At 43.9% G+C, this 16,667-nt stretch overlaps 1 protein-coding gene across 1 annotated transcript in view; it reads right to left on the reverse strand.

The window, feature by feature from the left end:
- LOC146783109 (extracellular calcium-sensing receptor-like) overlaps positions 1-16,667 on the reverse strand; it is a 195,374-nt gene that overhangs the window by 23,684 nt on the left and 155,023 nt on the right. Inside the window, exon 4 of the mRNA XM_085637300.1 lies at positions 16,409-16,636. Within this exon, the coding sequence (XP_085493426.1) occupies positions 16,409-16,636 (228 nt within the window). The remainder of the gene's footprint in view (positions 1-16,408; positions 16,637-16,667) is intronic.

The raw sequence follows: 16,667 nt of genomic DNA on the forward strand, positions 1-16,667 counted from the left end.
GACTCTGAAGAAAGAAGGAGACTTAATCTGGTCACGTTATTCGGTAGCAAAGCCTTTTATGGCAGCAGTTGAATTGGCCACTGGTAAAACACTTTGCTGGCCCTGAGATTTACATTTTCAATCATCCCAAGATAAGTAAAGGGCATGCACCATGTACGTCATATTTGCAACGAAGCCACAATCTGTACAAAAGTCAGCAAAGCTCACAAGAATGCTGGTCAAGCCATTGCTAAAAAAGTAAAAGAGGGTGGAGGCCGGAGACTGTCCCTGGTGAACCCCAATCATGGCTGGAAAGTGTTCAGTGGCTTCTCCTCCAGAACCCCATCGTACTTCCGCATGGATAGATTCTGCTGACAGCTAGTAGAGCACAATCTTCAAAGTCCCAAAACCCTTTTAGAGGTTTGCTCTTTGGATGCTGTCAAACAGAGATCTTGTACATAGATGAAGGCAAGGTACCTCAAGACCTTCCTCAGATGAACCAGCTTAGTGTCCTACTAGGCAGCATCAGTATAAAGTGGCTGAGATCTATGGCCGTGGTGGCAGCAGCCTTGTGCTTGGGTTGCGGTGTCTCCTGCTATGTGCTCTAGTTCCTTCACCAGCCTTGCATTTTCTCACCTTTCTTCTGTTTGTTCCTTCCACAGCCCCTCACAGCTCCCATTTTTCCCCAGCACCTTCCTGTTCCTTCTCACCTAGTATACTGGCTGGTTGGTTTGTGCAGTCTTTATACAACTCGCTGCTGGTGTCCATCAGCAGTGACTGCAATCCAGGGGGTCTCCAGGAACTCCATGGGGTTTATCATAGTTTGTGTTCAAGAGCACACTGGTAAGATAATCTTTATCCATTTTTTAATTCTTCTGTCTAACCATCTACCCTCACTCGTCTAATCCATGTACCAGACAAGACACAGTTAAGGTCCGCCTCAGACAACTTGACGTCACCCAATACAAAGTCTGATCTCGCCCTCTTCCCTTATTGTGTTACCTCCTTTCTTGTGGACCCTGCACCAGTGAGCCTGACAAACTCTGGGGCATATGTACAAGGAGTTAACGCCGCATTAGCGGCACTTTTCCGACGTTTTGTCAGCAATATTTTTATCGCTATATGTACAAGCTGTCGCTAACCTCTATTAGCAGCAGTTTTCTGGCGAAAATGCCAATAGAAAAGATCGCCACTTCTGTTAGTGATAATGACATGCAAGGGAGGCATTCCCGTAAAAAAAAATGCCCCCTAACCCCACTTTGCGAAATTTACAAGGGAATTCTTGAAGGTAGGAGGACCCAAAAGACTGCCTCTAACTGCAGTTAGAGGCAGTTTTTAAGACCAGAAAATAGCTGGTCTTAAAAATAGAGATGACACTTGGGGCCTCATTTCAGCAGGTTTTGGTGCTAGACAGCGCTGCAAGCAATGTCGCTGCGCTGCCCTGCAACACAACTACAGGGCAGGAATGCGCACCATCAATAAGATAGTGAGCATTCCTGGGCCTCAGTCATGAAAAGTGTTGCAGCGCTGTGACAAGACAGCGTTGCAACACTTTTCACTGCGCCCTTCTTGCGACACCATGGATGCGCTGTATTCACTTGGAGAGCGCTCCATGATGCAAGTAATGACAAATACGTCTGGAACCCTGACGTATCTGTCTGCACTAAAGTCACGCATTGCAGCAGTTGTGTCACAAGCATGATGCAACTCCAGCAATGCATGGGGCCAGCCTATCCATGTGGCACTGCGTCACCCTTACGTCTGCCATCAGGCAGGCGTAAGGTACTGATGCAGTGCCGCCATGCAATTGTTGCAGTGAAATCTGATGGATTTCACTGCGCCACTCCTTGTAGCGTAGGAACGCACACCCTGCATACATCATACCTGATGCAGGTATGATGTGGCACAGACCTTCACAAGGTCATGCATATGCCTACATGCGTCATTTTGCAAATACGGCGCAACGTGGTGCTAGGATTTGCCTGTTTTTTTCTTGAGGAGTCACCAAAAAAGGGGAGAGGGGTCCTCCGATACCAAAGGGACAGGACACCAAAAATGACTTCAAGTCAGAACAACAATTTCCCTTTGGAATGTTTTAAAGAACACACTATCATGCGTTCATATCACTTCCATAAACAAACATACAATATGCCACAGTAAGTATTGCAAAATCACCAACGCTAAATAAAAATGTTTTATTAAATGAATCCCAAGTTCATTAGTAATTATAAAACCTTCCATGGCAGAAGTGCGTTAAAAACATTAAAATCCAAGAAACAATTGTTATACCAGGAATCAATAATCACATCTAACAGGTTACATATACAGCATAATACTCCTAAATTACAAATTGGGAGATTAAACTAGACATGAAGAGCGTTTTCTGTCTTTAGGCGCACTAATCAAACAGTAATGTCATGGTCAACACGTCATTATATACAGTACATATCTTGGTGACCAAACCAGTTCAATTTAGTGCTTTGAAATGCAGCGCAAAAACAACAGATGATGGACGGAATGCTGACCCAATCAATCATTCACCCCCAGTCACAGATCTGGGCTAAATCCATTGTTTTTTTGCACACCACACCATTCCAGTTTAGACCCAGCCATATGCAAATCAGTCTTGACCCTGCTCCCTATGGGAACAGTCCAGCCTGAACTGCCAGGGCAGGTCCTCCCTGGACCAGAAACAAGCATCCTAGGACCGGTTTCGGGGTTACACCCCTCTTCAGCCAGGATAGCCTGAATCTGGTGGTGTGGTGAGCGACGACCCATGTCTGGGTATACCCTTCACACTTGGGGCGACAAATGCAAAAACAACAGATGATGGACGGAATGCTGAGTCAATCAAACATTCACCCCCAGTCAGATCTGAGCTAAATCCATTGTTTTTTTGCACACCACACCTTTCCAGTTTAGACTCAACCATATGCAAATCAGTCTTGACCCTGCTCCCTATGGGAACAGCCCAGCCTGAAATGCCAGGGCAGGTCCTCTCTTGACCAAGATCAAGCATCCTAGGACCGGTTTCGGGATTTCACCCCTCTTCAGCCAGGAGAGCTTGAATCTGGTGGTGTGGTGAGCACGGGACCCATGTCTGGGCATACCCTTCCCACTTGGGGCGACAAAAGCAAAAACAACAGATGATGGACGGAATGCTGAGTCAATCAAACATTCACCCCTAGTCACAGATCTGGGTAAAATCCATCGTTTTTTTGCACACCACACCATTCCAGTTTAGACCCAGCCATATGCAAATCAATTTTGACCCTGCTCCGTATGGGAACAGTCCAGCCCGAACTGCCAGGCCAGGTCCTCCCTGGACCAGAAACAAGTATCCTAGGACCGGTTTAGCCAGGTTAGCTTGAATCTGGTGGTGAATCTGGTGGTGTGGTGAGCACGGGACCCACGTCTGGGCATGAAATGCAGCACAACGCGTTTTTGTTGGTATCAACTGTTCCAATCATCTTCTTCAGGCAAAAATACTTGGGGGCATATTATCAAGGGCAGTATCGCCGCTTTAGTGGCACTTTTTGCCACTAAAGCGGCGATATTCCTATCGCCCTATTAACAAGGCGGCGCTAACATGTATTAGCGCATGTTAGCTGTCGTTTTTGTAACGCTTCTCATGTCAGCGATATACATCGCTAATGAGATGCAAAATAGGCATTCCTACGAAAAACAACATGTAAAAAGTCACAAACAAGACATCGCTGTATCAACAACGCTCCCCCTGAACAGCGAAGCGATAACAAAATGCGCGCTAAGCCCCCATTATCGCATGATTCTAACGCCTGAAAAAAACCTGACTTAGCAGTATTGCCTATGGGAGGTGGATTGTGTGGTTAGGTACACACTACCCTATTAACACGCATTTCATTAGAGCTGGGAACTCATCGCAGGATTTCACACGCTAATGATGATTATCACACTCTATCACTGGGTTGTACAACGCCTGTTAGCAAAGCGTTGCTAATACGCCGCTAACATGGCGATGTAATTCAGCGATAGAGGGCGATAATGAAAAATGCGCTAAGCGTGAGTTGCGATATTTATCGCGTGTTCTTGATAATATGCCCCTTGATGTCTCCCAAGACCTCATCAAAGATGGTGATGAAACGATCAAATCTTCTAAGGGGTTTAGCTTTGCCCCATTTAAAAACATATTATGAGGCCGCATTTATGGATATAGTGGCAGGCCTCATAGGATCTAAATGTAATCGAGATAGCTTCTTTCTGGACAAAATGTTTCAAGAAATTCATTTTCAGAGTCGAGTGTTTTTAAAAACCTCCAAACTTCCTAAAAAAACAAGATAGAAGACTTTAAAGGAATATTCTTTTAGACTTCAGTCCTTTTTTTTAAAAAAACGGGCTCCTCGGGTCTGCAATACTTGAGATTAAGAGAATGTACTAGTCTTGGTCTCCAATTTCCAGAAAGTCATTAAAAAAATTGGGAAGATTGTGGGCTACAGGAACTAAGACATTTCGGCATTCAGAATAGGATGATCACCTGGGAAGAGGTAATGGCAAGGGTAGAAAACCCTAGGAAACCTGTCTTTTTTGAATATTTGCAAATAGTTTATTTAAAAAAATATATAAATAGCATTTTTGATGTGCCCAATGATCTTGTGGTGGCACTCTATGGGGCCAAAATAAAAGGTGTAGGGAACTGGTACCGACTGCTACATCGCCAGGGGCAAGTACCTCTGATAGAGGCCCATTTGGCTAAAATAGGTCTTGAGACACAATGTACTTTTTTTTGTAAGGATTGGGAAGCTATATCCCATCTAGGAAGCAAATCCTTGCACGCGGCCAATTTTAAAAGGATGGCCTTTTTATCACGCTGGCTCTCCTATATGGCCCCGGCAGCTTTGCAAAAAAGGTATCCGGAAGTTGAAAACAAATGCTTCCGCTGTCAGGCCCATGGTTAGAGCCCTTCTGGGTAGCTATATTTGCCGACATAGAATTAGCAATAGGGAAGAGAGTTCAGCCTGAGGCTGAGGCCGTTTTGTTTGGACTATATAAGGGTAGAACAATGTTAATGAAGGCGGAAGAAGTTTTCTTATTTATCTCTTGTACTGTAGCCCGATCCTTAATTCTGCAGAATTGAAAATCCAGTGATGTTCCCTCTCATTTAAAATGGTTTAGTAAAATAAAAAGGACACAGAATTTTGAAGAAGCTTATGCCAGACGGGTGGGAGCTATAACATTTTTTGCAAAGAATTGTACGTTTTTTGATAATCTTGAAAAACTGAAGGAGGGACATTAACACTCGATATGGATGATATGACTTATGTGATTATCGTGGTTAGGTAGACCCGCATTTATTGTTTTTTTATTTTAGAAGCACTAGCACTTTCCTCTGGTTGTTGCACTATAGATGCATAAGCACTTTTTTGTATCGCACTTTATTGGAGGTTTTTGCACATTGTCATTTTGATGGAATGCTACTAGCTGCTATAGTCACATTCTTCTAAAAAAAAACTTACAAAAAAACTTTTGTCATGAAATGTAGAAGTTAATGGATTAATGGTTTTATGTATAATTTTTATGTTTATTATGTACTCAATGCTCTGCTCAATACAAACAGAAATAATTTTTTTTTTTTCTAAGGGGGTCTTGGTCCTCCACAATGTTGTGCCAATCCGCATGTATGTCCCATAATGCTTGGTTTATCAATATGGGCATGCAAACGTATGAAACAAGCAGACTAGTCTGTGATTGTAGGAACGAAACAGTCTTCAGAATGTGGGATTTCCTGATCACACCCACTTCGCCTTGCAATTGAAATCAGGAGCTGGGACTAAAAAGCCTCCTGGCGCACGCCCGTCGTCCTCTGGTTTAATTGCAAGACGAAGTGGGTGTGATAAGGAGAGTGCTTCTGTAGGGGATGGGAATGCCTCGCCCTGGACGGTCGGGGTGGTCCTTGCAGGTGATTTAGTAGCGATGCGATAACGATGTCCGGAGCAGAGGCTGGTCCTGGCAGGCAATGTGGCTTCCAGGGTTGATGGCGAGGAGGGTACTGGCGTCGTAGCTGTGGAGTGTCCAAGAGGAAGCTGCCTTGGTGCTGAGCACGGTCCAGGGGCAGATGGACGCAGATGGGCTTGCCTATGACTTGCCTTTGGCATGGGAGAAGTGCATTACATCGTAATGCTTTTACAACGCAGGTGCCATTACATTGCATTCCATTTCAACGCATTGTGATTTTCAAGTTTTAGGGTGGGCATGGGTTTCGGGGGTCACAGATGAAATTTGGGGTGTTTTTTGTGGTCAAATATGAATTTGAGGGTGTGTTTTGTGTGGTAAAATATGAACTTTAGGGTTCAGTGTGGGTTTTGGGGTGCAAGGGTTAGTTTTAGGGTTGCAGTCACTGCAGTAAGAATAGTAATATTTTAATCTCCACTATCCAGCACTTTCCCTACTGTTGCAATATGCGTAGTATTATAATGCATTGTAATGGAATGCGATATAATGTTATGCGTTGTAACGTCATATATACCTTTGGCACACCAGTGGTACGGCTGCTGCACATGGGGGCACAGCGCCCGCCATATAGAGAAATGCTGCTGAGGGGACTGGACAGCTGGGAGGTGGGTCTGAGCGGGTATTGTAAATATTTAAATGAAAGACATCTTACATCGAGGCTGGGTCCTATGTCTTCGTTGCTCCTGCTCTCCTGGGTCTGCTTGGAAGCAGTGGGGTGATGCGCTTCCGTCATGGCAGATGAGCCGCCACTTGGGGTGCATCACACCAGGTGCTAGACCTCGGCGACTCGACCCCCGGTCCTCCACGTCGCACCTTCTCCTTACCTGGACATTAACACTGTGGTGCAATCAGCTGCACTCTCTCCAAATCTCTGACTCAGCCAGCAGGAGCCTCAGCCAGGTGGAGTTTCAGTAGCCTGGGTACAGCAGTCGACGCCAAGTCCCCTGGTGAAACTCCCGATGCAGGTGATGCAGCAGGGCCCTCTTAGGCGTGAAGTAGCTGCGCTCCCGCCACAAAAGTTCAGCGCAGCTCAGGGGCCTCACCCTCCATGGCATCCGGCCAGCGCAAATGTATCCTGCCTGTGATGCAGAAAGGCGACGCCCACCGTTTGCAATCCCCTCCATGCACCCCTGTGTAGTGGTGGATCGTAGTATGCGATGCAGACCTCCCTACTACGTTGGTGCACATGAGCGCTTCTACCATTCACAGCTCCAAGGGGCTCAAGGCGGTCTTCTCACACAGGTCAACAACATGTCTCCGTGTGCCCTGTCACACTTCACCACCAGCTAAGGGCAATCACTGCACCTCAATGTTCAAAGACATGGCGCATCGACTCCACAGCACCTCCACATCCCACTCCAGGTTCCAGACGCAGGTCCAGCGAGGCATCCATGCTCCAGACGCAGGACCAGCGAGGCATCCAGGCTCCAGACATAGGACCAGCGAGGCATCCAGGCTGCAGACGCAGGACCAGCGAGGTCTCCAGGCTCCAGGGACTGTGCCCGCTTTCAAGGTTTTGGATGCTATGGTGTTGCGAAGAGTGCGCAATGAGAAGTGATGCATCACTGGTGTTGCACCGTGATGCGCCTCTTTTCAGGGATGTAGCCCTGCATTTCCTCTTCCCCTGAGACTCTGGCTGGTTATCCTGGATGTTGGGGACTTGAGGGCGTTGTTGATCTGTGCTGCACTTGGCCATCGCTGCTCCATTCTGCATTCCATTATTTTTGCCTATTTTTCATTGGAGGTCGACTGATAGGCTATTTTTGGCTATAAAGGCAAAAAAACTCACGTTGGGGTGACTAACGTGCATTTTTTTTACCATTAATGGGCCTTTCTTCAATTTACTCCCGCTAACGCTGGAATTCCTATCGCCATAACGCTAAAGATACCGGTAGTTTTCACCGCTGATCCCTGAAGCTATCGCCATGTAGCGACGTCTTGTAAATACGATGCTAACAAGGAGATAGTTTTCAGCGATACATGGCGGTAGTTGACGCCGGTCCTTGTACATATGCCCCTCTGTTTAAACTGACTGTCAGTCGCCTCTCACCTATCCACTGCGCTTGAGAGTCCTGCAGTTGGAAGGACAGGGGAGCTGCCATGAAGCCTTGCAGACGATGCAGCTGGCTTAGAAGGGAGAGAAATGAGATTGCTAAAGTTTACTTGGAAAAAACGTTCTAATCAGGAGTTAAAATCAAAAGATCCGTAGGTCACTGCTTGTCATAAGGGTCTACCATCCTGGCATATGATTTGTTTAGCAGTGGCTCCCAATTTTTCATTTTAAAGTTGTTTTCTCATCACTGGTCACATTTATGAAATATCTTCATCCTAAAGGGTTCCTAAAGAATCTGCATCTGGCCCTTTGATGTTAAACAAGAGATCTGACTTAGCCTTGCGACAAACTTTGTCAAAGTAAGTGAGCACTTCTTTAATCTAGTCATGTTTTGGAGACCAGCTCAGTTAAGGGAGGTTACACAATCTTTATAATTTGAGCAGATCTGGTAACAAAGATGCTTTCTCTAGAAAAGACAACAATGAAATGCTCAAAAAAGGCAGTAGTTGGTTCAACAATGCTGGGGGCATGGTAGTAAGATCAATATATTCAATGCATCTTCTCTTACTGAAGATATACTAATGAGCAATAATTGATGGATAAATGTTATTATTAGTGATTCAAGATGGCTGCCCGAGAAGACAACCTAGATCTAGCTCCTCTGCAACACCAGGCTTATGGCATCCTTGTGACCACCTTCCAGGGAACTTCTCAGCATAACGCAACCAGCTATGCTTAATGTTGCCCATATATAGAACCTATGCTTCTGTTCCTCTCCCAAAAGAAAAAAATGAATGAAACTGAGTGGTAATTTCTACAGGCCGACCCAGGGTGATCTTGAGGCACAAAAGGTGACAGTAGCTGTTCTGAGACCAGTTTTCTGGTCACATGTCAACCTTAAGACCTCCCAAATCAATCATCAAGCACTTAAGAGGAGAAGAACCATATTTAATCCATCGGTGTCACCTCGCTTCACTCTCTGGATCCTCATGAAGAAGCCTCTTCCCAGCTCTCCAGCCTAGCTGATGATGCTTTGATGGACCTCTGCGGGAGTCAAACCGAAGCAGAAGGGACTTCTTTACTCCCACACTTTGCAGCATTGAAGGGCATCCTGTGCCTCTCATGCCGGTCATCAGCAGGTGGTGAAACTTCTATACAATCATTTGTTGTGGGGTAGTATTTTGTTTTTAGTCCTCTTAGCACAGTCTCATGTTTTGCAGAACTTCAGGCATGAGATAGGATACCAGAGATGCCATCCCCAGGTTCCTATTAAGGGTTTCTCTGCATCTTTAAATCTAGCCTTCTTTATTGCTGCTTCGCTCATCGCTGGCTTCTCATCCTTTCACTTCTCATTTTGTTGTTTCTTCTCAGTTCCTGTCCTTGTACAAAAACATGCAGCCATTTAACTTTCCAGCTCCATTGATAAGGCTGACGTCTAACCCTGCTTCAATCGGGCTTTGCAAGAGGTTCAGCACTGAATGTGAAAGACCTAACATCGCTGACGACATTCGTCGTATGATGGATAATGGGGCTTTTAGTGTCGCCATCCTTATGGATCTGTCTGCGGCCACCAGAGGTTCTAGAGTCATGCGTGGGGATGAAAGATGAGGACTCAGCTGGACTTTGTCCTCCCTTACAAACTGCAGCTAGCTGGTCAGGTTAGGCAGTTTCACCCCGAAACCAGCTCTGACAAGTGTTGCGCCCTCAGGCTTCATGCGTGCTCCTTTACTGGTCAACCTACCTGCAGGTTCAGGGCCTTAATAGAAGATGCTGGTGTGACCATCTATCCATACGGGAAAAAGAGGGTCCAGAAAAGCAAGCTGCTGCTGGACTCAGGTGCGCACAACTACAAAAATAATTTTAAAAACTAATTTACTTGTAACCATAAATTCAATCTTTTACAAACAAAGACTAAATGTTGCTGATTATACACATTTTAAGCAACAATTGATCATAAGGCTGAAAAATACTTATAAATGCTGTAAAATTTTTAACAGTCTCTTATTGTAATTTAGCAATGCTAAATCAACATGAATGCGATAACACACAAAGTTTCAAGACATAAGCCCAATGCATTTCAGGACTACTGTTGTCCCTTCTTCAGGGGATGCTCTGTAAAAACAAAATCACATATTCCTGTTGTAAATGTACATTCTAGCCGATCTAAACAACCAACATACTTCATACTATAATATAGTAAAAGCAACCGTGACCTAAAGTGAGAACCAGTCTGTGTTCAAATTCTATATCCCTTACATCCAAATTGTGAGTATGTGCAAAATAATGTGTGTTTAGGAAATCAACACCATAGATACAGACATGACGAGAACAGAAGAAAGAATAATAGTAAAAGAAGAGCAAAACTCAAGCGAAGAGTAAAATAAACCTAAGATCCCTAACGTGATAAAAATATTATTATAAATGTTCTGACAAAATGAAATCAACAACCCCTGATTTCGACAAACCTCTGTCCCGTCCCTCGAAATGTCACATTTTTTTGACCAATGTACCAAAAATGTCACCGAGTTTAATCAAGGAAGACGAGCCTTCCCTGAGTAATAAATGTACCCAGTGGTTGAGACATGTGCGTAAGTGTAGATCAGGGAGGATATATGCTCCGCTGTAAGACACCCATTTAATGGCAATAATACTGATTATGTGTGTCTCACTCTGGCCTCTTCATAACTGCTAGAAAATCTGGTGGCTTTTGATCTAAGAACATCTCACATGATACACACTGACATCAGGCTGAAACTTAACCCCCCCAACTTCGATTCTACCCAAAAGTCCATCGCCCCAGAGCCAAGTCTAAATGGGGGTTCGTCCCTTCAAAACATCGATTGACATTTAATAGATCCATGTCCCACATCCGCTCTTCAGAAGTCACTCAATCTCGAGCGGTCGCAAGCCACTGTCTAGGACTTCTTCCTGGCACTGGCCATGTAGGGACGAGTACTGTAATAGAATTACCCAGGGCTTCAACACCTCTATTGATAGATCTCCCGAGCCCAACAGACAACCATGTCATAGTCCCAGTTATTCCCAACATGGGTAAAGCTGGGGAGGCTAGCCCGGGTAACATATCAGGTAATCAAGAAACATCTCTAATGACAATAGCTTCCTGGAACATAGCAGGTCTGTCTTCCAAGATCTCATCATTGGACTGGTCAGACTACACAGATAAACAGGATATTATTGCTTTTCAAGAGACCTGGGCGCTTACTCCAGTTTACCACCCTGGCTATCTAAATTTATATAAACCAGCAATCGTTGGCCGGAAAGGCAGACCTTCAGGAGGGTTAACAATATGGGTAAGACAGAGTTCCCTTTATAAGATAGTAGAAAAGGAGACTGACAACATCGATATGATGGCTCTACCACCAATTAAAAAATAGACCGAGGCAGTGCTCCAACTTAAAGCACTCAGTCTAGAAAGGGGAGTTAGGGCAGTAAACAGCGCACGCCCTCTGACCGCTTAGGAACCCACACAGACAATAATGGCCTGAGAAGCAGTCGTATCAACTACATTTTTATTAACACTGAAAACTGCCCATCCTTAGTGGACATGGAGGTTTGTGCAAGGAACGAAAGTGACCACAATCCATTACTGTTAAAAATCAAGGTAACAGGCCAAACACCTTTGCCCACGGTTGCTGCGATTGAGACAGCGGATGCCATATTAAGTAATGACAAGGGGAGGGTCAAGTGGTCCCAGATTGTTGAGAATAAAAGCTCTTTCAGTAAAATGAAAGAAGAGGTGTCAAGCACATTAGATAGACTAAAAAAATGTAACAACCATGGAGAAACCAATCTTAATATTACCCGACTCCACAAGATCGTGTTCGAAAATATTAGGCACTTCTTTGTCAAACCCTTTAAGATCCCAAAGAAACCCTTACCAAAGCTTGATCATTGGTATAATAAGGCCTGCAAGGAAGCATACGAGCATCTGTCCCGGGCAATCAAAAACAAAGATATAGACAAGATTAGAATAGCACGTAAAAAGTATAAAACCACGCAAACATTAGCAAAAAAGGAATGGGATGAGCAACGGTGGACGGAACTTTTACAAGCCAGCAAAATGCAATCATTTTGGCAGTTGGTAAAGAAGGGTAGAGGAGGTCAAGATAATATTCCCACAAATTATATTGCGCCCGATCAGTGGGTATCTTTCTTTGAGAACCAATTTGCAGTTGGAGAGAATCTATCCCCCTTTTTAGTTCCAAGCACAGATGTAACTATAACATTTCCATTAAGCAAAGTGGAAAACGCTCTGAATTCAGTACCAAAGGCCTGGGCCCTCGGCCCTGATTGTATCCCGACGGACCTATTCTTATCCAACAAGGATAATTGGCTCCAATATATCGTAATCCTTGCCAATGCGATAGCTAGAGGAGCCCCCATTCCCAACTCCTGGCGAGGAGCCGGAATCTTACCTATTTATAAGAAGGGGGACCGTTCTAGTCCCAGTAACTACAGGCCAATCAACCTAATCGATTTCACTCAAAAGATTATGGCTAGATTGGTCCTGAACAGAATTCAGACGTGGATAGCAGAAAATAATATACTATCCCCTTTTCAAGCAGGTTTTAGGACCCTTGTAAGCACAATTGATCAAGTCTTTTATTTTGTTTTAACTTACTGGCATGTTGTACTACTAGCGGGCGGAACTATCTATGCCGCCTTCATAGATCTTAAAGCAGCATTCGATACGGTCCCGAGAAATAAGCTCTGGGCTCTATTGAAAGATCTAGGGTTACCCCCTGAGTGTTTATAGCTAGTAGACAAGCTGCACGAATCCAACTATGCACAGGTTCACTGGGGATCAGAAGGAAACACCACCCCAGATTTTCCAATTCTAAAAGGGGTGCGACAAGGGTGCATTTTGGCCCCCACATTGTTTTCACTGTTTATAAATGGTGTGGTCAATTACTTTGCAGAGTTTCCTACCGTTGCAGGCAAAAAGGTCCCAATACTTATGTTCGCTGACGACACCCTAATACTATCTAAAACACAAGCTGGGCTGCAGCGAGCACTAACTCACTTCGAGTCATTCTGTAAGGCACTCGAGTTGGTGGTAAATGTGGACAAAACCAAATTCATGGTGTTGCATAAACACAAAGTAATCAAGGCAAGGGTTGTTATGAATAAGGAGCCATTGGAACAAACGGACATATTTACCTACCTAGGAATAACCATAGGCCGTAAATTAGACTGGAAACCCCGGATAGAAATCTTGATGCTTAGGCTTTCCCAACTGGCAGCAGCACTTTTGAAAGAACACAGGCTCTCACAGGCTAAGCCTGTAGGTTCCGCACTTAAGATATATAATACCAAGATTATGGCTTCTATTCTCTATGGTGCGGAACTTTGGGGTTTTGAAAATCCGCACCCGTTAGCCCAAGCCCAAAATAGATTTGTGAGAAGGCTAACCGGCCTCCCCCAAAGCACTCCACTCACACCCTTATACCTGGATCTGGGGTGTAACTTCCTGGCAGAGGTTGCTAGATTTAGACCGCTGACCTATTGGAGAGGACTCTGGTCCACCCCGGAGCTCGCCCACTACGCCCTAGCACTCAAAGCCATCAGAGATGCTGACTCCTCTTACAAGATCAGCTGGTTGCAGCGTGTGAAAAGCTCCCTGGTGAATATGGGCATGAGGCATTTATGGGAAGACCCGGTGAATAACATGTTTCCTCCAAAAAAAGCTTATAATGAAGCATACTGGGCCTCGATCAGAGCTGGCAATCTGTGTTCCCCCAAATCATCATCTTTGACCAGCATTTTCCTGGAACACAAGCTGGATCCTTTGTATGAATACTTTTGGGACTTTATAACAAAACCCGTTGACAGGAAACGTTTTTTCCAGTTCCGGATAGGTACACTACCGACAAAAGCTTTCACCAACACCTTTCCCAAGACTGCGAATGCTCATCTTGTCAGACTGTGGATGAAACGATAACCCACATTCTTTTTGTTTGCCAAGCACATAGCTCTCCACGAAGCAAATGGCTCAAACCAATCTGCATGAATATGGGCACCAGGTCGAGTGCCACTGCGCTGCGAATATTAAAGACTAGCACCCAGGAGGCAATTGTGATCGCCCTAGCGAAGTTTTTAGGATGGGTGTGGAGAATCCGACATAAGATTGAAAGCAAGTAGACTGCGACAGTGATTATATTAAGCACAGTCTTCTACTTAGCATTTCCGCACGGTTATGTATTGTATCTCTCAGTCAGTATTGGGACACATGGGTTTAGATTTTCACATGAATTGTCATTGATTTTTACCAATTTTTAAACTTTTTACACATTTGTGTCGGATGATCCGTCCGCTGGATTACAAGTACATTATAGCCTATGGTAAGCACACGCGTTCTTTAATCGAACTCTGCGCCATATTCATAGTTTGACAGATTGGATAATAAATCACATTTGCGTCGGATGTCCCGTCCGCTGGAGTATAAGTGCATTATATACTAAGGTTAGCGCACTATTTTTTTAATTGAACTCTTATCCCAACTCATAGTTTGGCATATTGGATACTCCGTAACTATCGTGTCAGATGTCCCATTCGCTGAATTACGCTTGTTCTTTAATTGAACTCTTAGCCCTATTTATAGTTTGGCAGATTAGATGTTCAATCACATGTGTCTCGCATGTCCCGTTCACTGGATTACAGGTGCATTATATACTAAGGTTAGCGCACTATTTCTTTAATTGAATTCTTAGCCCAATTTATAGTTTGTCAGATTGGGTACTCCATCACACCTGTGTCAGATGTCCCATCCGCTGTATTACAAGTGCATTATAACCTAAGGTCAGCGCGCTCGTTCTTTATTAGAATGCGGTGATCTTGACCAGCAGCTCGTAAGGAAGGACGCCTGGGTGTGGCTTGTGACTGTAATGATGCTTGCCTCAGTTCCTTGCTAAGAATCATTTCCCAAGTAGATATCAATGGATTAGAAGCTGATCAACATGCAGCATTTGTGGCATTCCACAATAGTTGTATTTACAATATGTATGGATTTGTAAGGCGTTAATCCAATCAAAGGATGTTTCAGAGCACTTGCGGAAAAACCAGGGAGGTGAAAACAGGAACAACAGACAAAACACCTAATCAGACTCAGGTCCAAACGTCCTCAGAAACACTGGACCTTCAGCAGTTTGCTGAATTTTCAGAAGTTCAGAGAACTTTACAGGGACAATGGCAGGGGATTTGAAAGGGATGTTATATGATATGTTACATTTTTTGTTGTCTTATGTTATATGTTATGTGATTTATGTTATGTTATCTCATGTTATGTAATGTTATGTTGTGTCGTGTTATGTTATGTTGAATTGTGTTGTGTTATGTTATGTTATCTCATGTTATGTTATGTTGTGTTGTGTTGTATGCTATGTTATGTTAATGTTATGTTGCGTTGTGTTAATGTTGTTTTGTGTTAATGTTGTGTTGTGTTAATGTTGCGTTGTGTTAATGTTGTGTCATGTCATGTCGTGTCATGTTGTGTTGTGTTATGTTGTGTCATGTTATGTTAATGTTATGTTGTGTTGTCTTGTGTTGTGTTATGTTATGTTATGATATGGTATGTCATGGTATGTTATGCTTTGCTATGCTATGTTATGTTATGCTATTTTATATGCTGTTATGTTGTGCTATGCTATGTTATACTATGCTATGTTATGTTATGTTATGCTAGGCTATATTATGGTATGTTATGGTATGCTATGTTATGTTATGTTCTGTTATGCTAGGCTATATTATGGTATGTCATGCTATGCTATGTTATGTTATGTTCTGTTATGCTAGGCTATATTATGGTATGTTATGCTATGCTATGCTATGTTATGTTATGTTCTGTTATGCTAGGCTATATTATGGTATGTTATGCTATGCTATGTTATGTTATGTTCTGTTATGCTATGCTATATTATGGTATGTTATGCCATGCAATGCTATTTTATCTTATCTTATCCTCTGACAATGCCTACGTGATTTTGTTTTAAGCAACTCACAACTTCACTTGAATTACATTTATTTAGTTTTTGTTTAGTGTATCTTTTTTGTTTTTAATAAGGAGTAGAAAACATAAAAAATGGGAGCTGTGAAGCTGTGTGTGCACCCTTATGCACTGTCCAAACAACAACCATCTGGCAATTTATAGTACATGATTCAGTAGGTGCATTTCATGACCTCCCTGTGCTATGGAGTATCTCATGTACCATTTCCAGCAGGTGAGAGCTGAAACCTATTTTGCTTACCTCTAGTAATGACGTCATGTCATATCATGCTATGTGATCTCTGATGTAATGGCCATGTGTTCTCCTGGGTCTACATTTGGTCTGCACGGGCTGTGGATACACGTGTGTCTAGAGCCCATCTCACCTGCTCTCCCTCTTCATTCCACACGATGGCGCTCTCATTGAAAATAAATAGGGCCCCTTGTGGGGCGCTGTGGTCGAAGGTGCCCACTTTCACATGCTGGATGGACCCGTCTTCTTGGCGCTGCCAGTTCAAGATGTCAAACTTCGGAGGAGGGTCTCCGTTCTCATTGAAGTAGACCTCCTCTCCTTCCGGGTTCTGGAAGCGCACCTTCTTCAGGTAGTGCAGGAGCTGGAGAGGAAAGACAGGATTTCAGAACCTG

This window comes from Triturus cristatus, chromosome 12 (assembly GCF_964204655.1).
Source record: "Triturus cristatus chromosome 12, aTriCri1.1, whole genome shotgun sequence".
NCBI classification, from domain to species: domain Eukaryota; kingdom Metazoa; phylum Chordata; class Amphibia; order Caudata; family Salamandridae; genus Triturus; species Triturus cristatus.